At 40.1% G+C, this 16333-nt stretch overlaps 1 protein-coding gene across 10 annotated transcripts in view; it reads left to right on the forward strand.

The window, feature by feature from the left end:
- SPTLC1 (serine palmitoyltransferase long chain base subunit 1) overlaps positions 1-16333 on the forward strand; it is a 106432-nt gene that overhangs the window by 52744 nt on the left and 37355 nt on the right. For 5 of the 10 annotated variants that reach the window (XR_012127855.1, XM_073228844.1, XM_073228843.1 and 2 more), the window contains 5 exons: positions 4345-4474; positions 7738-7827; positions 12380-12487; positions 14564-14659; positions 15330-15426. Coding sequence is in view for 8 of the 10 variants with exons in the window: in XM_073228844.1 (XP_073084945.1) it covers positions 4345-4474; positions 7738-7827; positions 12380-12487; positions 14564-14659; positions 15330-15426 (521 nt within the window). In the remaining 2 variants the exon portion in view is untranslated. The other 5 variants (XM_073228848.1, XM_073228847.1, XR_012127856.1 and 2 more) reach the window with 5 other exon arrangements.

Raw genomic sequence — 16333 nt, forward strand, 5'->3', positions numbered from 1 at the left:
TGTTTCATTTCTGTAATCTCCCTCCGGACTTCATCCCTTAGCTTTTGCGTATTTCTCTGCAGGTCCGTCAGCATGGTCATGACCTTTATTTTGAATTCTTTTTCAGGAGGATTGGCTTTATCTATCTGTCCAGGGCCTCTCTGTGGGGTTGTCTGACTGATTCTTGAGTGGACCCAATTCTTCTGCCTTTTCATGGCAATAGAAGTTGTCGTAGGCAGGTAGTACGTATGTCAGCTGGGAGAACAGTGTCCGTTCCTGCTTACTGGTTGCCTTGCCCTTCTCTGCTGCCTGTGTTGGCTACCCGCACACTGGGAGCAGCCTCTGGGACACTCTCCTGTGGTGCCGTGGGTGGGGCAGCCCTCAGTATAGCCCAAAGCCCTGTGGGAGTGGCAGGCATGCTGGGTGTGTTCTCCTTCATGAACAGTACCCCTCCATGCCTTACTCTGGCTTCCTCTGTCTGTGCCAGGCAGCTATGCGCTGGTGGCAGTCTGTGGGTCTTTCCTGGTTAGCTGTGTGCTGGGAGGAGACTCTTTGTGGTTGCTGTCGGTGGAGCTCCTCTCCTGCTGCTGCGCCGCTGTGGCAGGTCATCCAGTTTGCTTGCAGTGCCAGTGGGGGGGGAATGAATGACAGTCTGCTTATTGTTGTGAGGGGTTTCGGGACTGGGTTATCCGCCACAAGATTGGAGCACCTGAAGTTCCTTAGGATTCCCATCCTGGTGGGCTGAGTATGCCAGGATGATTCCGTCCAGCTGTGAAGCCTCTGTCCCTTTAAGACTTTCAGAAAGCACCCGCTTTTCCTTTGTACAAGTGGAGCCGGCTGTGGGTACCTGCTTGCAGTCTTCATCTCGGATTTTACTTTTCCATTTCTCTAATATCCAGTACACCATACAATGTGTGTCTGTGCTCCCAGATTACTAGGGCTGGTTATTTAGCAGCCCTGTGCTTCCACTCCCTTCCCACTCTGATTCCTTTCCTCTTGCCAGTGAGCTGGGGTCGGGGGAGTGCTCGGTTCCCACTGGGTCGGGACTTTTTATCTTACCCTTTTTGTGAGATGCTGAGTTCTCACAGATGTAGATGTAGCCTGGAGCTGTACTGTATCTTCTGGTCTCTCTTTTAGGTGTAGTTGTATTTGTTGTATTATCAAAAATACATATGGGTTTGGGAGGAGATTTCCGCCACCCTACTCATGCTGCCATCTTGAGCCTCTTTCTATCCTTTTTGTTGGTGTGGTGGATGATGTTGATGGATTTTCTAATGTTTTACCATCCTTGCATCCCTGAGATGAATCCCGCTTGATCATGATCAATGATGTTTTTGGTGTATTTTTTAATTTGGTTTGCTAATATTTTGTTGAGGATATTTGCATCTGTATTCATCAGGGATGTTGGTCTGTAATTTTCATTTTTTGTGGTGCCTTTCCCTGGTTTTGTTATTAGAGTAATGCTGGCCTCATAGTTTGAAAGAATTCCCTTCTCTTATACTTTTTGGAATACTTTAAGGATGGGTATTAGCTCTTTAAATGTTTAGTACAATTCAGCTGTGAACCTGTCTGGACGTGCACCTTTGTCTTTGGTCACCAGTTTGATTTCATTGCTTGGAAATTTGGTCTGTTTAGATTGTCTGTTTCTTCCCAGGTCAGTCTTGGAAAGTTGTATTTTGCTTAAAAGTTGTCCATTTCTTCTAGATTGTCCAATTTATTGGCATATACATTTTTATAGTATTCTCTAATAAATTGTGTGTCTGTCCTATCCGTTGTTATTATTCCATCTTTGTTTCTGATTGTGTGTGTATACTCCCTTTTCTTGGTAAGTCTGGCTAGCGGTTTATCTTTTTTTTTTTTCCTCAAAGAACCAGCTCTTTTCATTAATTTGTTTTTCTATTATTTTATTCATCTCTTTTATTTATTTATGTTCTAATCTTTATTATGTCCCCCTTCTACTGACTTTGGGCTTCATTCTTCTTTTTCTAGTCTCTTTTGCCGTTACGATTTTATTCATTAATGTTGAGAAGGCCAAATTTACCCAGGAGAAGGCCTGCTTCCTTCTGCCATACCTGTGTCATGTGGTGTCCTTGTGAGTCCATGGGCACAGTCCACACGGTCACTCACACTACCTGTCGAGGTCACTGTGCTTCTTGGCATGCACTGCAGCTCATGGTAATTTTTCTTTGTGTCTCTTTCTTTATTTTTCTACATAGAAAACTTCTTAGCCATTCCTTTAAATTGGGTCTGTTGGGAACAGATGCTTAGTTTCCTTTTACCACAGAATGGCTTGATTTCCCTTCACACTAAAGGATATTTTTGCTGGTTATAGGGTTCTTGGTATACAGTTCTTTTTTCCTTAGCATTTGAAATATATGACACTTTTTTGTGGTCTCCATGGATTCTGAGAAGAAGTCTGTCACTGAAATTGTTCTTCTCATTTATGTAAGATGTCATATTTCTTGGGCTACATTCTGGATTTTTTCTTAGTCATTAGTTTTCAGAAGCTTGATTAATGGTTTGGCATGTTTGTTTGGGTTTTTTAATTTACCTGTATGAGTTTTGCTCAGCTCTTTACAAATTTAAGCCTCTTGCCAAATTTGTGAGGGTCTGAACCATTTGTTTGAATGACTTTTTAGCCCTCCCTCTTGTCTTTGGAACTCCACTGAAGCCAGTGTGGCATCTGTTATTGTCCCATGGATCCCTGGGGCTCGTCTTTTCTTTCTGGTCTGTTTTCTCTGGTTTACATAGACAAGCTTCTGTTGTTACGGCCTTCAGCTCATGATTCTTTCCTCTGTCTCTTCCATTCTGCTGCAGAGCCCATCCAGTACATGTTTTCTTTGGTTATTTTGTCTTCTAGTTCTGACATCTCCATAGAATTCTTCTTTGTATCCTCTATTTCTTTGCTGGGGCTTTCTGCCTTTCTGTTTGTTTCATGCATGTTCATAATTGCTCACTGAATTTCATGTGCAGCATCCTATGAATTTCCATTATTTCAGACATAATGAATGCTCTAAAATCATTACCATAACCCTGACATAGCTGTCGTCTCTATATTGACATTTGTTCATCGTTTTCTTTCATTCTTTATATCTTTTGGTTGTTGGTATGACAAGTGATATTTGATTGAAATGTTCCTATTCTACTGTCATTTATGCTTAATTTAAGCCTATTCTAGTTGACCTTCTCTGATAGTCTTCCATTAGGGGCAGGCAAGCACTACTGCTTCATTGGTACAAGTCTAGGGTCACCACTCGGCCTCCACTGACACCGAGTTGGGGTGTTTTCATTTCTGAGGATGTTGGTGAGAGTCCTACTCTCCCCTGAGCTGCCCCTGATACAGCCCAGGTGGAGAGAGGCAGGGTGCCCCTCAGTGCAGGGGAGGGGAGTTGGGGCCCTCCGCATGCTCTTCACCAACACCACAGTGGGGGCCACTTGTTTCCATCTGGTGGGGATAAAAGTCCTAGCTGTTTCTCCAACACTACCCCTAAAGGTATTGCGGTACCTCTTGAGTTTCAGAGTCTCCCCCTCAGCCTTTGCTGGTGTAGAGGGCTTGGGCCCAGGTTTTTCTGTGGGTTGGCTGCAATAGAGCTGTTGTCTGCTGGCCTACCCCCTTTTCTGTCCCTTTGGCTACAGAGAACAGGCTTCTATTAGAGTGTTTTTGTCTGTGGTGTTCCCAGTTGACCAACTTCATCAGCTCCAAGTAGGGAAAGCCCAGGAAACTCCTGTCATTTGTCAGGTCCCTCACTCCCTAACTGGTCTGCCTTTCCTCTTGTCAGTCATTACATGCTTTTCATATAATGTCCAGGGTTTGGGGTTGTACTGAGTGAGACAAATAGGTATAAATGTCTTCTGCATCTTTGCAGAAGTCCTGTATATACTTTTAAATAATAGAACTTAAATTTAAAAAATATTTCCCCCTAGTTAACTCAATTTATATCTTATTGAAGTTTAGTCTGCAAGAGCCAGCATTCTCCCCTGGTTATGGAAAGTCAGCAAATCCAGTATTGCTTCTCATGGCAAAGTAATGGCAACCACGTCAGAGGTGCCACTGGTGGTGGCATACACCGGTGTTCCATGGGCTTGTCAGAAAGAAAGAATGCACATAAATTGATATGCCACCCTTGATTTCTAGAGGAATGGCAAGAGTGCTTCTTGAGGTAGAATCAGCTTGGCATTTATGTGAAAAGGACTTGCTGAGGGAAGCACAAACAATGATGCATAAATGTGCAGGCATGTCTTCTTATTTTCTGTGTTCAAGTTAACAAGTGGATGTTGGTCACCTTACATAAGCAAACATTCCTTTCCTGAGAATATTGACAAGGTCCTTTAAACCCAAAATTGGTGGGTCTGTCTTCCTTGCAGAGATAAAGCAGCCTGCTTTGCTATTCAGAAAGGATTACAGGCATCACGTAGTGACATTAAGTTGTTTAAGCATAATGATATGGCTGACCTGGAGCGACTACTAAAAGAACAAGAAATTGAAGATCAAAAGGTATGATTCTTTTGAAGAAAATTATATAGTCCCTTTGTACTTTCTAACTAGCCAAATTATATATGAAATGGTAATTTGTCATGAAGACTTGCCTGAGGGTCACATTTGGATGTTAAGTGAGGGCATTCCTGCTTATTAATGTACTTTGTGTTAGCGAGCCAAGTCTCATTATAATTGCTTGGTTGTTGACATAATTATATATGGCAAATTTGGGGGAGGTAATTCAGGCAGCTTTCTAAAGGAGAGAGAGAGAGTGCACTTCAGGAGTGGGGGATGTGTGCACTCAGCTGTGCAGCAATAATGCAACTTGTTAGTTGTTAATGAGATGCAACTGGTGAATTCAAACTAGGCTGATTTATATCAGACTAAATCATGTATCAGTTGGCTGGAAGAGAAACAATGGCAGCAGATCTTAACTTATGAATTTATGAACAAAGTGAGACCTTTCTCCCCTCCTCCACCTTAGTCCTGGAGCTCTGAGCAGCTAGCTGCTGCCTGTGGGAAACAACTGCCCCAACAGTTTCCTTCTTTTTTGCAGCCTGTTTACACTTCTTCCCAGCACCTGCAGAGACCCTTAGCGGGTGTTCAAAACCTGTTGGAATTGTCAGTGATTTCCTCCTAACACCATGGATGGAAAAGGTGGTTCTGGTCTGTGGTTCTGCAGCAGGAACCACTATGCGGGCATGCAGTGGGAACCTGGTCACCACATCTTTTATCTCAAACATAACTTTCAAGTGGACTTTGCCAGTACAACTCATTCATTAGTAATTGATAAAAATGCTCACTATATTCCTTAATTTTGTGTTAATTTACATTTTTCCAGATATTTGCATCGTTCTTTAGGAGTCTGTCATGTTTGTTTAGGTGACAGCCTAAGAGCAGCACTTCATGAATATCTACGTTCTCATGATGAATATGCATAGTCTCTCACAATTTTATGCTAGACATGCTATATAGGCCAGTGTTAACGTAGTTACATGATTTAGAAAACTCAATAGGGAATTTCTTATTGAGACTGTTCCACTGATGAATTTCTTTCTACTCTGAATCAGTAATACAATGCTACTAGATTGAAGAACACTGACATGAAAGTGTGACCAGTGAACCAGTCTGCTGTGGAAATTATTTTGCCAAATTAATAGTTCAAATTTGGAAAACATCATATTCAAGTTTTGTGTATATGTGTTTTACAAGATTTATTGTCCATGGAACTTTTTTGAATGATAAAAATATGAATAACAAGAAATAAAATTACTTGAAATATATTTCCATTCTGTAATTTACCTTTTTACATCTTAAATTATACCACATTTTCCTGCCTAGAGTAGACTTTCTAAATAACTTTAGATTTTGGTTCTTGAAATAATTATTTTTCAATTTCACTTTCATATAGACAATGAATGTTACATTTTTGAATATTTTCTACTTAGATGCTTATCCTTCCTTTGAAAGTCAATTAAAATATTGCAGTTTAGTTCAGGTTTCAGTCAAACATTTTTTAAATTTCCCAAATATTGTGGTTCATAGATGTTTTTTCATTTCTTTTACAGCAGTGTTTTCATAGTAAAAAGAATTCTTCTAGTAAAAAGAAAAAAGGACAGGATAAAAACAAATTCATAGAAGAATACAGAAAACTATTAGCAAGTGAAAAAGAGTCTGCCTCCTAATAATTAAAGCGATTAGGCTAGGAGTTTTTGCCTGTCCAGTTGGGGAACATTTTTCATAGTGATAATCGGTGCCAGCACTGCTGTTTGTGATGTAACAAAGGGCCCTCCTGTGACTGAGCAGAGTTTCAGTTGGACCCCCTGTCTAGAGGGTAAGTGGGCCCATATTTCCAGGATTGCTAAATAGCCATACCCTTGGAGCTGTATGTGGGGTGCTGTCTTTAGAAGATAGCCAGAAGTGGAGTCAGAGATTGAAGTGTACCTACAATGCAGTGTAAAGAAGCAAATGAGGGAAACTACCTAAATCCAGCATTGGCGGGAAGAGTAAATAATTTATGGTGTAGCCACAGGTAGAATATTAAAATCATATTTTAAATAATGTTAGATAATGTGGAAATGCTTACAATATATTATTTTCAAAACTCAGGACATAAAACTATTACGGTAAAATCCTGATTTGAACAAAGTGATTTATAAAGATTTTTGAAAAGACAGAAGTTACCAGTGTGTGGTATGATTGAGCTAATTGGTTAAATTCTTTTTTGTACTTCTCCATTTCCCAAAATGACTATTGAATATTTTTTAATCAAATAAATGCTTCATGTTTGCAAGGCAGGGAGGGGCAACATGCCCATGTCCTCCCCCAGGACTCTCAGCAGACGCCTGGCATTCAGGTTAGTGTAAACCACAGAACGACCTCAGTGACGTGTAGTTCTGCGTGCTTTCACACACACTGTTCTGGGTGTCCCTGCAAGCACAGCTCCAATATTTGAGTGAATGTAGTCCTGTAGTCAGATGCTTTTCGTCTGTCAAGAAACCTTTGAGGAGGAAGATGGCAGCAAACTCTTAACCTGTGTGTGCATCTCTGTTTTTTAAAAACAGCACAGTACACCTGAAACATCCACAGATGCATCAGTGTGCAATGGTTCACTGGCATCAGTGGGGTGTAAGAAGGTGTGTTGCTTGAAGAAGCCCCTCCACATCCCATTGCCTTTGCACATCACTGGGCGAGGTCACAGTTCAATTCTGCTTGACCAGTAGTGAGGAAGAAGGAAGGGAAAGGGTTTCATCCATTTTTTGATAGATGAGGAAGATTTGTCTGTTTTCAACATTTTGTGGTGGAATGTTTCCAAGAGAAAGGAAACAGTAGTATCATGAAGCCCCTTACCCTTCTCCCAGCTTGTTACCAACATTCTGCCTTTCCTGTAACATCCAAACCTCTACCTGACTCCCCTCCATCTCTAGGGTGATGATGCTTGACATCATCATTATAGATTGACATGCACAAATCCTATTGTATGGTTTTGACCAATGATTATACCTGTGTAACCCAGGTATCATGCCCTCATTGTGACCTAAAACATACCCATCTTCCCAGAAAGTTCCCTTAAGCCCCTTCCCAATCATTCTGGGCTTGAAATTTTTGTTTTAATATTGTCAGAGTGCCTAAATTGTATGTGTGTGTCCAGCTAGTTGATTGTAAGAACTGGAAAACATGTTGGAGAATCAGAGAAAAGAGCACTGTTCTTCATCTCAGATAACAGAATCTCAAACCTCATATTAATAAGTCTCATTAATAAGTATTTTTTTCTTTTAAAGAATCCTCGCAAGGCTCGTGTAACTCGCCGTTTCATTGTAGTTGAAGGGTTGTATATGAACACTGGAACTCTTTGTCCTCTTCCAGATTTGGTAAGCAACCGTGTTTATTCATTATTTTAGTATTCAGACCACTGGGCACTGAAGACTTCTGTTTTTGACCACATGGAATATATAATGTCTGCATGGCTTTGCATAATAGCATCACAAGTTCATCCTGATAATAGCAGGGAAGTAGACTAGCATTAAATGCCAGGCTGGTCTTTAGTAATCAAGGCTTGGTTTTTTAAAATGGGCTTTGTTAAGATATCACATAATTTAAGTGTATGATTTGACAAGTTTGACAGATGTGTAACACTCCTGTCACCACCACCATAGTCAAGCTATAGAGCATTTCTGTCACTCCAGAAAGTTTTCTCCTGCTCCTGAGTAGGCAATACCCCCAGCCCTGGCCCCAGGACACCACTGATCTACTTTCTCTTCCTTTTTACCTTCTGTAAAATTTCATATAAATAAAATCATACAATATGTATTTTGTAAAACTAATCTTTCAACAGGGAAAGCAATATGTTGTCCTTAGAAAACCATGACCATTGAGAACTTTTTTATTGAGATGAAATTAACATAAAAATTAGCCATTTTAAAGTGTACAATTCAGTGGCATTTAATAGATGCAGTTTTATGCAACCATCAACTGTCTAATTCTGAAACCTTTTAGGCATGCTTAAAGACCCGTACCCATCAGGCAGTTACTCCCCCTTTTCCCTTGCCCCCAGCACCCACCAGTCTGTTTTCTGTGTATTTATGGACTGACCTATCCTAGATGTTTCTGATAAATGTAAGTAATCATATAGTACCTGACCTTTTGGGTCTGTCTTCATTTATTTTGCACAATGTTTTCATAGTTCATCCAATTTGTAGCATGTTATCAGTGGTTCTTTCCTTTTTGATGCTAAGTAATACTCCATTGTGTGATATACTGCATTTTGTTTATGTTTTGATGGATATTTGAATTGTTTCCACCTTTGACTGTTGTGAATAGTGCTACTGTAAACATTCCTGTACAAGTATTTGTTTGAATCCTTGTTTCAGTTCCTTTGTGTGTACACCAAGCAGTGTACTTGTTGGGTCAGATGGTCATTCTGTGTCTGACTGCCTGAGGCACCACCAGCTGGTTCCCACAGTGGCTGCATCAGTTTACATCCCCAGCAGCAGTAGAAGAGGCTTTCGGGCTCTTTGCGTCCTTACCAACACTTGGTTTTTTACCTTTGTGCCATCCTGGTAGATACGAAGTATATGGTTTTGGTTTGCATTTCCTTAAGTGACTAATGATGTTGAACCTCTTTTCTTGTGTTTGTTGGCCATTTGTATATCTTTGGGAAAATGTGTACAGAAGTCCATTCCCCGTTTCTAAATTGGTTTGCTTATCTTTTTGTTAAGTTATGAGCTCTTTATATGTTTTGGATATTAGATCCTTATCAATACATGATTTGCAAATATTTTCTCCCATTCTATAGGTGGTGTTTTCATTTTTTTTGATAGTATCCTTTGATGCACAAAAGTTTTTCATTTTGATGAAATCAAGTTTATCTAATTTTTTGTTGTTTTGCTTTTGGTGTCTTGTCTAAGAAATTTGGTGCCAAATCCAGGGTCATGAAGATATATGTCCTATGTTTTCTGTAATAGTTTTGTAGTTTTAGGTCTTATTTTTAGGTCTTTGATCCATTTTTTACTTAACTTTTGTATATTCTGTGAGGGAGGGTCCAACTTCAATCTTTGTTCTTTTTCAAGATTGTTTTGGTTATTTGGGGTCCCTTGAAATTCCATTTGAACTTTAGGATCAGCTTTTACATTTCTGTGAAAAATGGCCATTAGGATTTTGATAGGGATTGTACTGCATATGTAGATTGCTCTGGAAAATACTACCATTTTACAGGTATTAAGTCTTCTTATCCAGGAACACAGAATGTGTTTCCGTGTGTTTAGATCTTTATTTCCTTTAACAATATTTTATGGTTCTCACCCTACAAGTCTTACACCTCTTTAGTTAAATTTATTCCTAAGTGTTTTATTATTTTTGATGCTATTGTACATGGAATTGTTTTCTTAACTTCCTTTTTGGATTATTTACTGCTAGTTTATTGAACTACAACTGATTTTTGTGTATTGATCATCTTGTGTAATGCAATTTTTGCTAAAATTGTTTATTAGCTAAAATAGTATTTTTGTGGATGTTACTCTCTCTGTAAGATCATGATACCTATGAATAGAGATAGTTTTACTTATTCCTTTCCAATATGGATGCCTTTTTTTTTTCCTTTCTTTGTTGCTCTGGCTAGAACTCCACAGTACAGCGTTGATGAGAAGTGGCAAGAGTGCGCATCCACGCCTTGTTCCTGGTCTTAGAGGGGAACTTCCAGGCCATCGCCACTGAGTAGAATGTCAGCTTTGGGCTGCCTACTGCTGTCCTTTGTCAGGTTGAGGAAGTTCCCTCCCAGTCCTGATTTGTTGAGTGCTTTTATGAGAGTTTTGGATTTTGTCAGATGCTTTTTCCACATCAGTTGAGTTGGTCATGTGGTTTCCCTTCATTCTGTTAATATGGTTGATTTTCCTGCGTTGAACCATCCTTGCACTCTACCACTGAAATTTCAGTCTATGAGTCCATCAGTTGAATTAGGACTCAAAATACAGGCTTCATGTTTTAGTTTTAAAGTTTTTCACTATTTCTTGAGGAAATCTAGATACACCTTAAATATCAATAAAAGATATGTTTTTGTTTTCCTCTTGTTTCTGTGAGTATCAAAGACTGATAAAATGATGTCGGGGAGATAGTGGGCCAGAAGATGCTAGAACTATGGTATAGGGCTATAATAGTAAAGCAGTGCTAATGGACAGATGTATAGCCAAGCAGTGAAACAAAACATAAGGTGTAGGGGCAATTCAGGTAGACGTAAGCAGTGAGTATGTAAGGGTCACAGGATACAAATAAGGGTTTGACCCTGGGATCCCTGTTTTACTGATTTGTCAATTTGTGTACCAGTACTGACACAGTATTAAGTATTTTCTAAACATGATTTTTAGAAACTATCTCATGATAGTTTGATATTAACAGATGGAAAAGAGGCAGTGTTAAAAGATATAATCTCCCCATATTAGTTGATTCATTGTTATGAAAACCAGCTAAAAGTCCAGTGGGGGCTCTCCCTCTCCCAATTTGATATTGATTAGCAAAATTAGCCTATGAAATCTTGGTGATTAAAAAATAAATTTTCACAGATTGGTGACATGGGCACCATCTTACACATTCTGTGCATTATTTCTATAGTTTCCATAGAAAAGGATCTTAGTTAATTAAGCCTTTAATAAGTATAAGTATGATTCTAGCACAAGTAAAAAAACGAGTTATAGGATAATTTGAGAGCCCAATTTCTCATGTCATATATAGAAAAATCGAATGGTTGATAATTGAATGGTATTTCAATTCAGTTGTGAATCTGATCACATACATTATATGGAGTAACTCAATTAAATATTAGGGAAAAAACCTGTGCACAAACATGCATATGTTCTGCTTCCCACTGTGTAAACAAACAAACAAAACATGAAATAATTAGAAGAACATATAAGTAAGTATGCATCTAAACCTTTGATGGGAAAGGGCTCTCTCATAAGCCTGAAAGCAAAGGAAAAAATGCACTAATGTAAACGTTTTCTGCATTAGAAATGACATGAATCCAAATTAGAGCACAGTGCTGCTGAGGGAAGAATATGTACGTTCTCCATGAGTTTTTAGGTCTAATCAGACCAGTACTTAACAGATAGATTATGTATCTATGCTTACAGTACCTTAACACTTCCAGTTCACAATTGGCATTATTATATATCTGTATTATTGAGTTAAATTAATCTTGTTAGAGCATCTAGAGTACAGTAGATTTTCAATCATGGTAGTTATGTTGTATAATGTATATGTATAGTTCTGTTCTATAAACCTCCTGCAAATACTGAATTACCAAATGCTGCTTGGAGGGCAGAGAGTTTTCTGTAAGCCTCTGGTCTCATTTTTCATGAGTCACTCTATACATAATCTTATTTCATGTTTTCTGTTCAGAGGCACCTAATGTAACATGTAGTGTTGGTTCATTCACATTGTGACTCACAGCCCACCCACTGTATGTCCTGCCTGAAGGCAGCTTGTCTAACTCATGTATGACATGAGGCACAACACAGCCTTTTTGCACTTAGGACACAAGACAACAGTCAGTGTTGTGCTATGGCCCTTTGAAAGAAGCACCACAAAAGCACAAAATGTGAAACATGTGTTAACCATAGACTGTGAACAGGACCTCTGTTTACAGTATGAGCTGTGACCCTGGCCTGTCATGCTCAACTGGGAACGGGCATGTTGAGTGACTGGGAATCTTCACTGCTCTGCGCCTATGTCCTGCACCCTGTGCATTGATTTGGGGGTGACAAATAAATTTCAGTAAGTAGGCAGTTCACAAATAAAAATCCACCGATATTGAGGATCAGCTGTATGTTAGTTTTTTCTCCTTTTTATTTTAGGTTTAATTTTATTCTTCCCAATATGTTTTTTATGCTGCTGACCACTGGTGTTTCATGTTGTGTTTCATTTACCACTTAGGTTAAGTTAAAGTACAAATACAAAGCAAGGATCTTTCTGGAAGAAAGCCTTTCATTTGGAGTCCTTGGGGAGCATGGCCGAGGAGTCACAGAACATTTTGGAATCAGTGTAAGTTCTCCTTTTTCAAACATTCCCTCATGTAGAAAACATGCGGTTCCATCCTGCTGGGTAGACCGCATAGGTGCAAGACAGTGATCCTCATCCATGTGCAGGGCCACGCAGCCTGTGTGTCTCACTTCCCTGAGCCCACAGAGGGCCAGTCAGGCTGACCCGGAGCCCATATTCCCCTGGAACCTGTAAACTCATGGCTGACCACAGAATTGGTAACATTTGTTCTTGGCTTTCAGTGTCTCTTCTCTAGAAATAAACTTGCCTTCCATGTTTTCCTTAGAATCAGTAAGAATTCCCTGGGTAATCCTTTCGAAGGTATTTATGATGGCAGTGAAAGGATGTTCTAATACTCAAAATTCTGGATTCACTATAATTTGTGTATGGGGATGATAGAACCATGCCTTCTTTTTATATGTATAGTGTCGGAAGCACCACTGGCGTGGCTTCAGCAAAGCCCCTCAAGGTCCCAGGGAACAGAAGTGAGTTTGTCACATTGTCTTCTGCCAGCGGAAGTGAGCCCCATCTGCCCCTGGTCTCATGGGTTTTGCCCCCAGAGCCTCAGGAAGGAGCGGCATCAGCCTATTTACAGAACCTGACTCCATGCACCTTGGGTGGTTGAATGGAAGGAAGCTTCTCTCCAAATCCTGTGCACAAAAGTTTTACAACTTGTGTTTAAAAGTTGAACTATAAAACCTAAAATCACCTTAGATTATCTTCATCCCACTGTGCACACAGTGCTAGAAAAAAAGGATAGGCAGAGTGAGCACCACACAGTTAGACTGAAGGTGCTCCTCAAAGACTGACATTTGGCAGTTCAATGCACTGAGGAATTTGCAGATGAATAGAAACAGCAAGATTTACACAAGAGCAATTTTTAAGGCCTGAAAATCCTAAAGAAGGAAAAGGTACTATCTAGCCTCACTATTTTGGTTTTCTAACTGCTTTCATGGAGATAATATTTACGAGGGCTTGAATAAGAAGAATGTGTGGACCTCATTTGTATTCTGATTCAGAAAATAGTGTAAAAAGCAAGCTTTTTGAGACAGAGATCCTTGAACACTGAGTATTTGATCAATATTTTCCGTTTGGTGGCGAGTGGTAATTGTTTTGTGATTATGTTTTTGAAAGGACCCATATCTTTTAGAAATGCAGACTGAAATATTTGTAGAGGAAGCTGTGAAATCTGGGATCTGCTCCAAAGAAATGATGAGGAGGCTATACAGAGAACAAGATTTTTCATGAGTTGATAATTGTTGAATCCTGTGATGAGGATTCTTAATTCTGTTCTACTTTTTTGTATGTGTTTAAGATTTTTCATAATAAAAGGTCAAAAGAAAAAAGGTGTGCCAGGTGTTCTTGCTGGGTCTGGGGACCACTTAGGAAACACGAGACATGATCTGACCAGTCACTGTCAGAGCCAGCGGTGAGTGAGTGTGGAACAGCTGCTTGTACCCAGAGTGGAACGTGGTGCCTGGGGCTGGAGCACATCATGAGGTCAGAGAGTTACTGAGGAGTTGGGAAGACAGTGGCACTCAGCAGCCCATGGGCACATAGGGTCTTCCACTGCCCAATTGGTCCAGTTTGGTCAAAGAATTAATTGCTATGCTGTTTGGATAAATTGATTTTATTTTTGAAAAGATGAAAGATAAATTAGATATAAGGATAAAGTTCTAAAAACTCTGATAGAGTTCTTTTTATTTATCTCAAGTAGCTTCTACAGAGAAGGCCAGCAGACCACCATTCGAGCAAGGAAATTATCTTTATACCCCTCAATATTTTTAGTATCACCCAGCTTTGATTTCATCTTTTAATTTCTCCCTCTCTGCCGCTGCATAAATCATCAGTGCATGATGAAACAGCTAATCAGTGTGAGGTGAGACACTGAGAGTTGGGCTCCAGTATGTCAGTCCTTCCACCTGTGGGTATCGTATGATTTGTCTTTTATTTTCATGTCGGTGTTTGAATCCAGATGTTGACATGATTAGTGCTGATGTTTCATCTCTAAGCATGATATTAGAATGTATTTTCTGTTTAAATTGAGGTTTAACTACCACCATCCCTCTTTTCTGGCAGATTGATGATATTGATCTTATCAGTGCCAATATGGAGAATTCGCTTGCTTCTATTGGGGGTTTCTGCTGTGGCAGGTCTTTTGTAATTGACCATCAGGTGGGTTGTTTATAAAAACAAAAGCAAAAGCTGAAACTGTAGGTGACCCTTTGAACACTGGAGGCATTAGGGGCACTGACCCCCACAGACAGCCGAAAATCCAAGTATAGTTAATAGCCTGCTGTTGACCAAGAAGCCTTACCAATAAGCGTGAATATATTGATTGACATATTTTGTACATTGTATGTATTACATATGTATATGTTACATACCATGTTCTGAAAATAAAGGTAGAGAAAATAAAATGCTTTTTTAAGTTGTCGTACATCTCCAGAATATTTTCCAATATGTTTATCAAAACAAATCCATATGTTAAATGGGCCCATGCAGTTCCAGCCTGTGTTGTTCAAGGGCCTACTGTAATTATGTCATTGGTCACCCCAAAATGTAATTTCTAATCACAAAATTTCATACCAACTTAGTGTATTACACAATTTTTATTTAAAAAGAATCACTCAACATACTTAGATTTAGAAATTATCTCCCTTCTGAAAAGAAGTCCTGCTTTTGTTACATGTGTAACTTTTACACATGCCTGGATCTCAGCACCTTCCCCTTCCCCTTTCTACACACTATTTGGTAGGTGGTGTAGAGATTTGGCACCTTTAGATTTCTTAATGAAAGTGAAAAAGAGATGTGCTTAGGTTTTTGGCATGTTGTTTCTTCTCAGCGACTTTCTGGCCAGGGATACTGCTTCTCAGCCTCCCTGCCTCCGCTGCTAGCCGCTGCTGCCATTGAGGCCCTCAACATCATGGAGGAGAGCCCAGGTATGGCCTTTCAATCCCCGGAGAACAAAGATGTTGCAGGCTGCGTTGGCCAGGTACTGGTGTGCTTTGGGAGGAACTAGCTGGACAAAATTATTTCCCCAACAAAGCTCCGGCTCCGAATTACATCACGCGGCCTTAACAGCAAGAAGACAGTGAAGTTGCCCCTGCCTGAGGGATCCAGTGTAGCGCTGCCCTCCTGTTCCCAGGGTGGAGCCAAAGCAGGGCCAGCTTGGTGCTGAGCAGAGACGCCAGGAGGAGGGCAGGCTCGGGGCGGCTGTCATGCTGTTGGTGCATGTGGCTCACGCCTGCTGCCGCCTTTTCCCTGTTAGCCTTCAAGTCTGCAGCTGGGGCTGAGGCCAAACCTGGCTCACCAGCCACTGAAAATACCTAACTAGCAGAGTCGACGAAATGTAAATGGTACCTTTTGGCTGTGACAGCCCCTCCTCACCAAAGTCTAGACTGGAAATGGAAAAGCAGGCATTACCTGCTATTTATAAATATTAAATGTTTTAAATTTATACATTTTCCACGTTTTAACTACGAGAATTAGGAAATACAAGCATTTCTGTGAACACGAGCACATGCACGTGCTTGCTTTCAGAAGACCTGGCACTCCTACCTTCTGCTCAGATATTTTAGTTTTTGAACTTTCTAATATGTGAAAATATCAAAGAAAAGATTGTAAACATTACTACAGGGTCTGTTTTTTTACCAGATTAAGATTTCCAAAATAAGTAGTTTATGTAGACCCTTTTATTCTTCGCCAGATTATTTCTAGAATCTCAGTAAGAATAGGAGCCATTGTTTGGCTTTGGGAAAACCTCATGCCAGGTTTTGCTGAAAGTGGGTGGGGTGGTGTCGGTTAGTGTGAGAGAGAGGAGCGCAGGGCCATCGGAGAAGCTCCTGG

Source organism: Manis javanica, chromosome 2 (assembly GCF_040802235.1).
Source record: "Manis javanica isolate MJ-LG chromosome 2, MJ_LKY, whole genome shotgun sequence".
Lineage (NCBI taxonomy): Eukaryota > Metazoa > Chordata > Mammalia > Pholidota > Manidae > Manis > Manis javanica.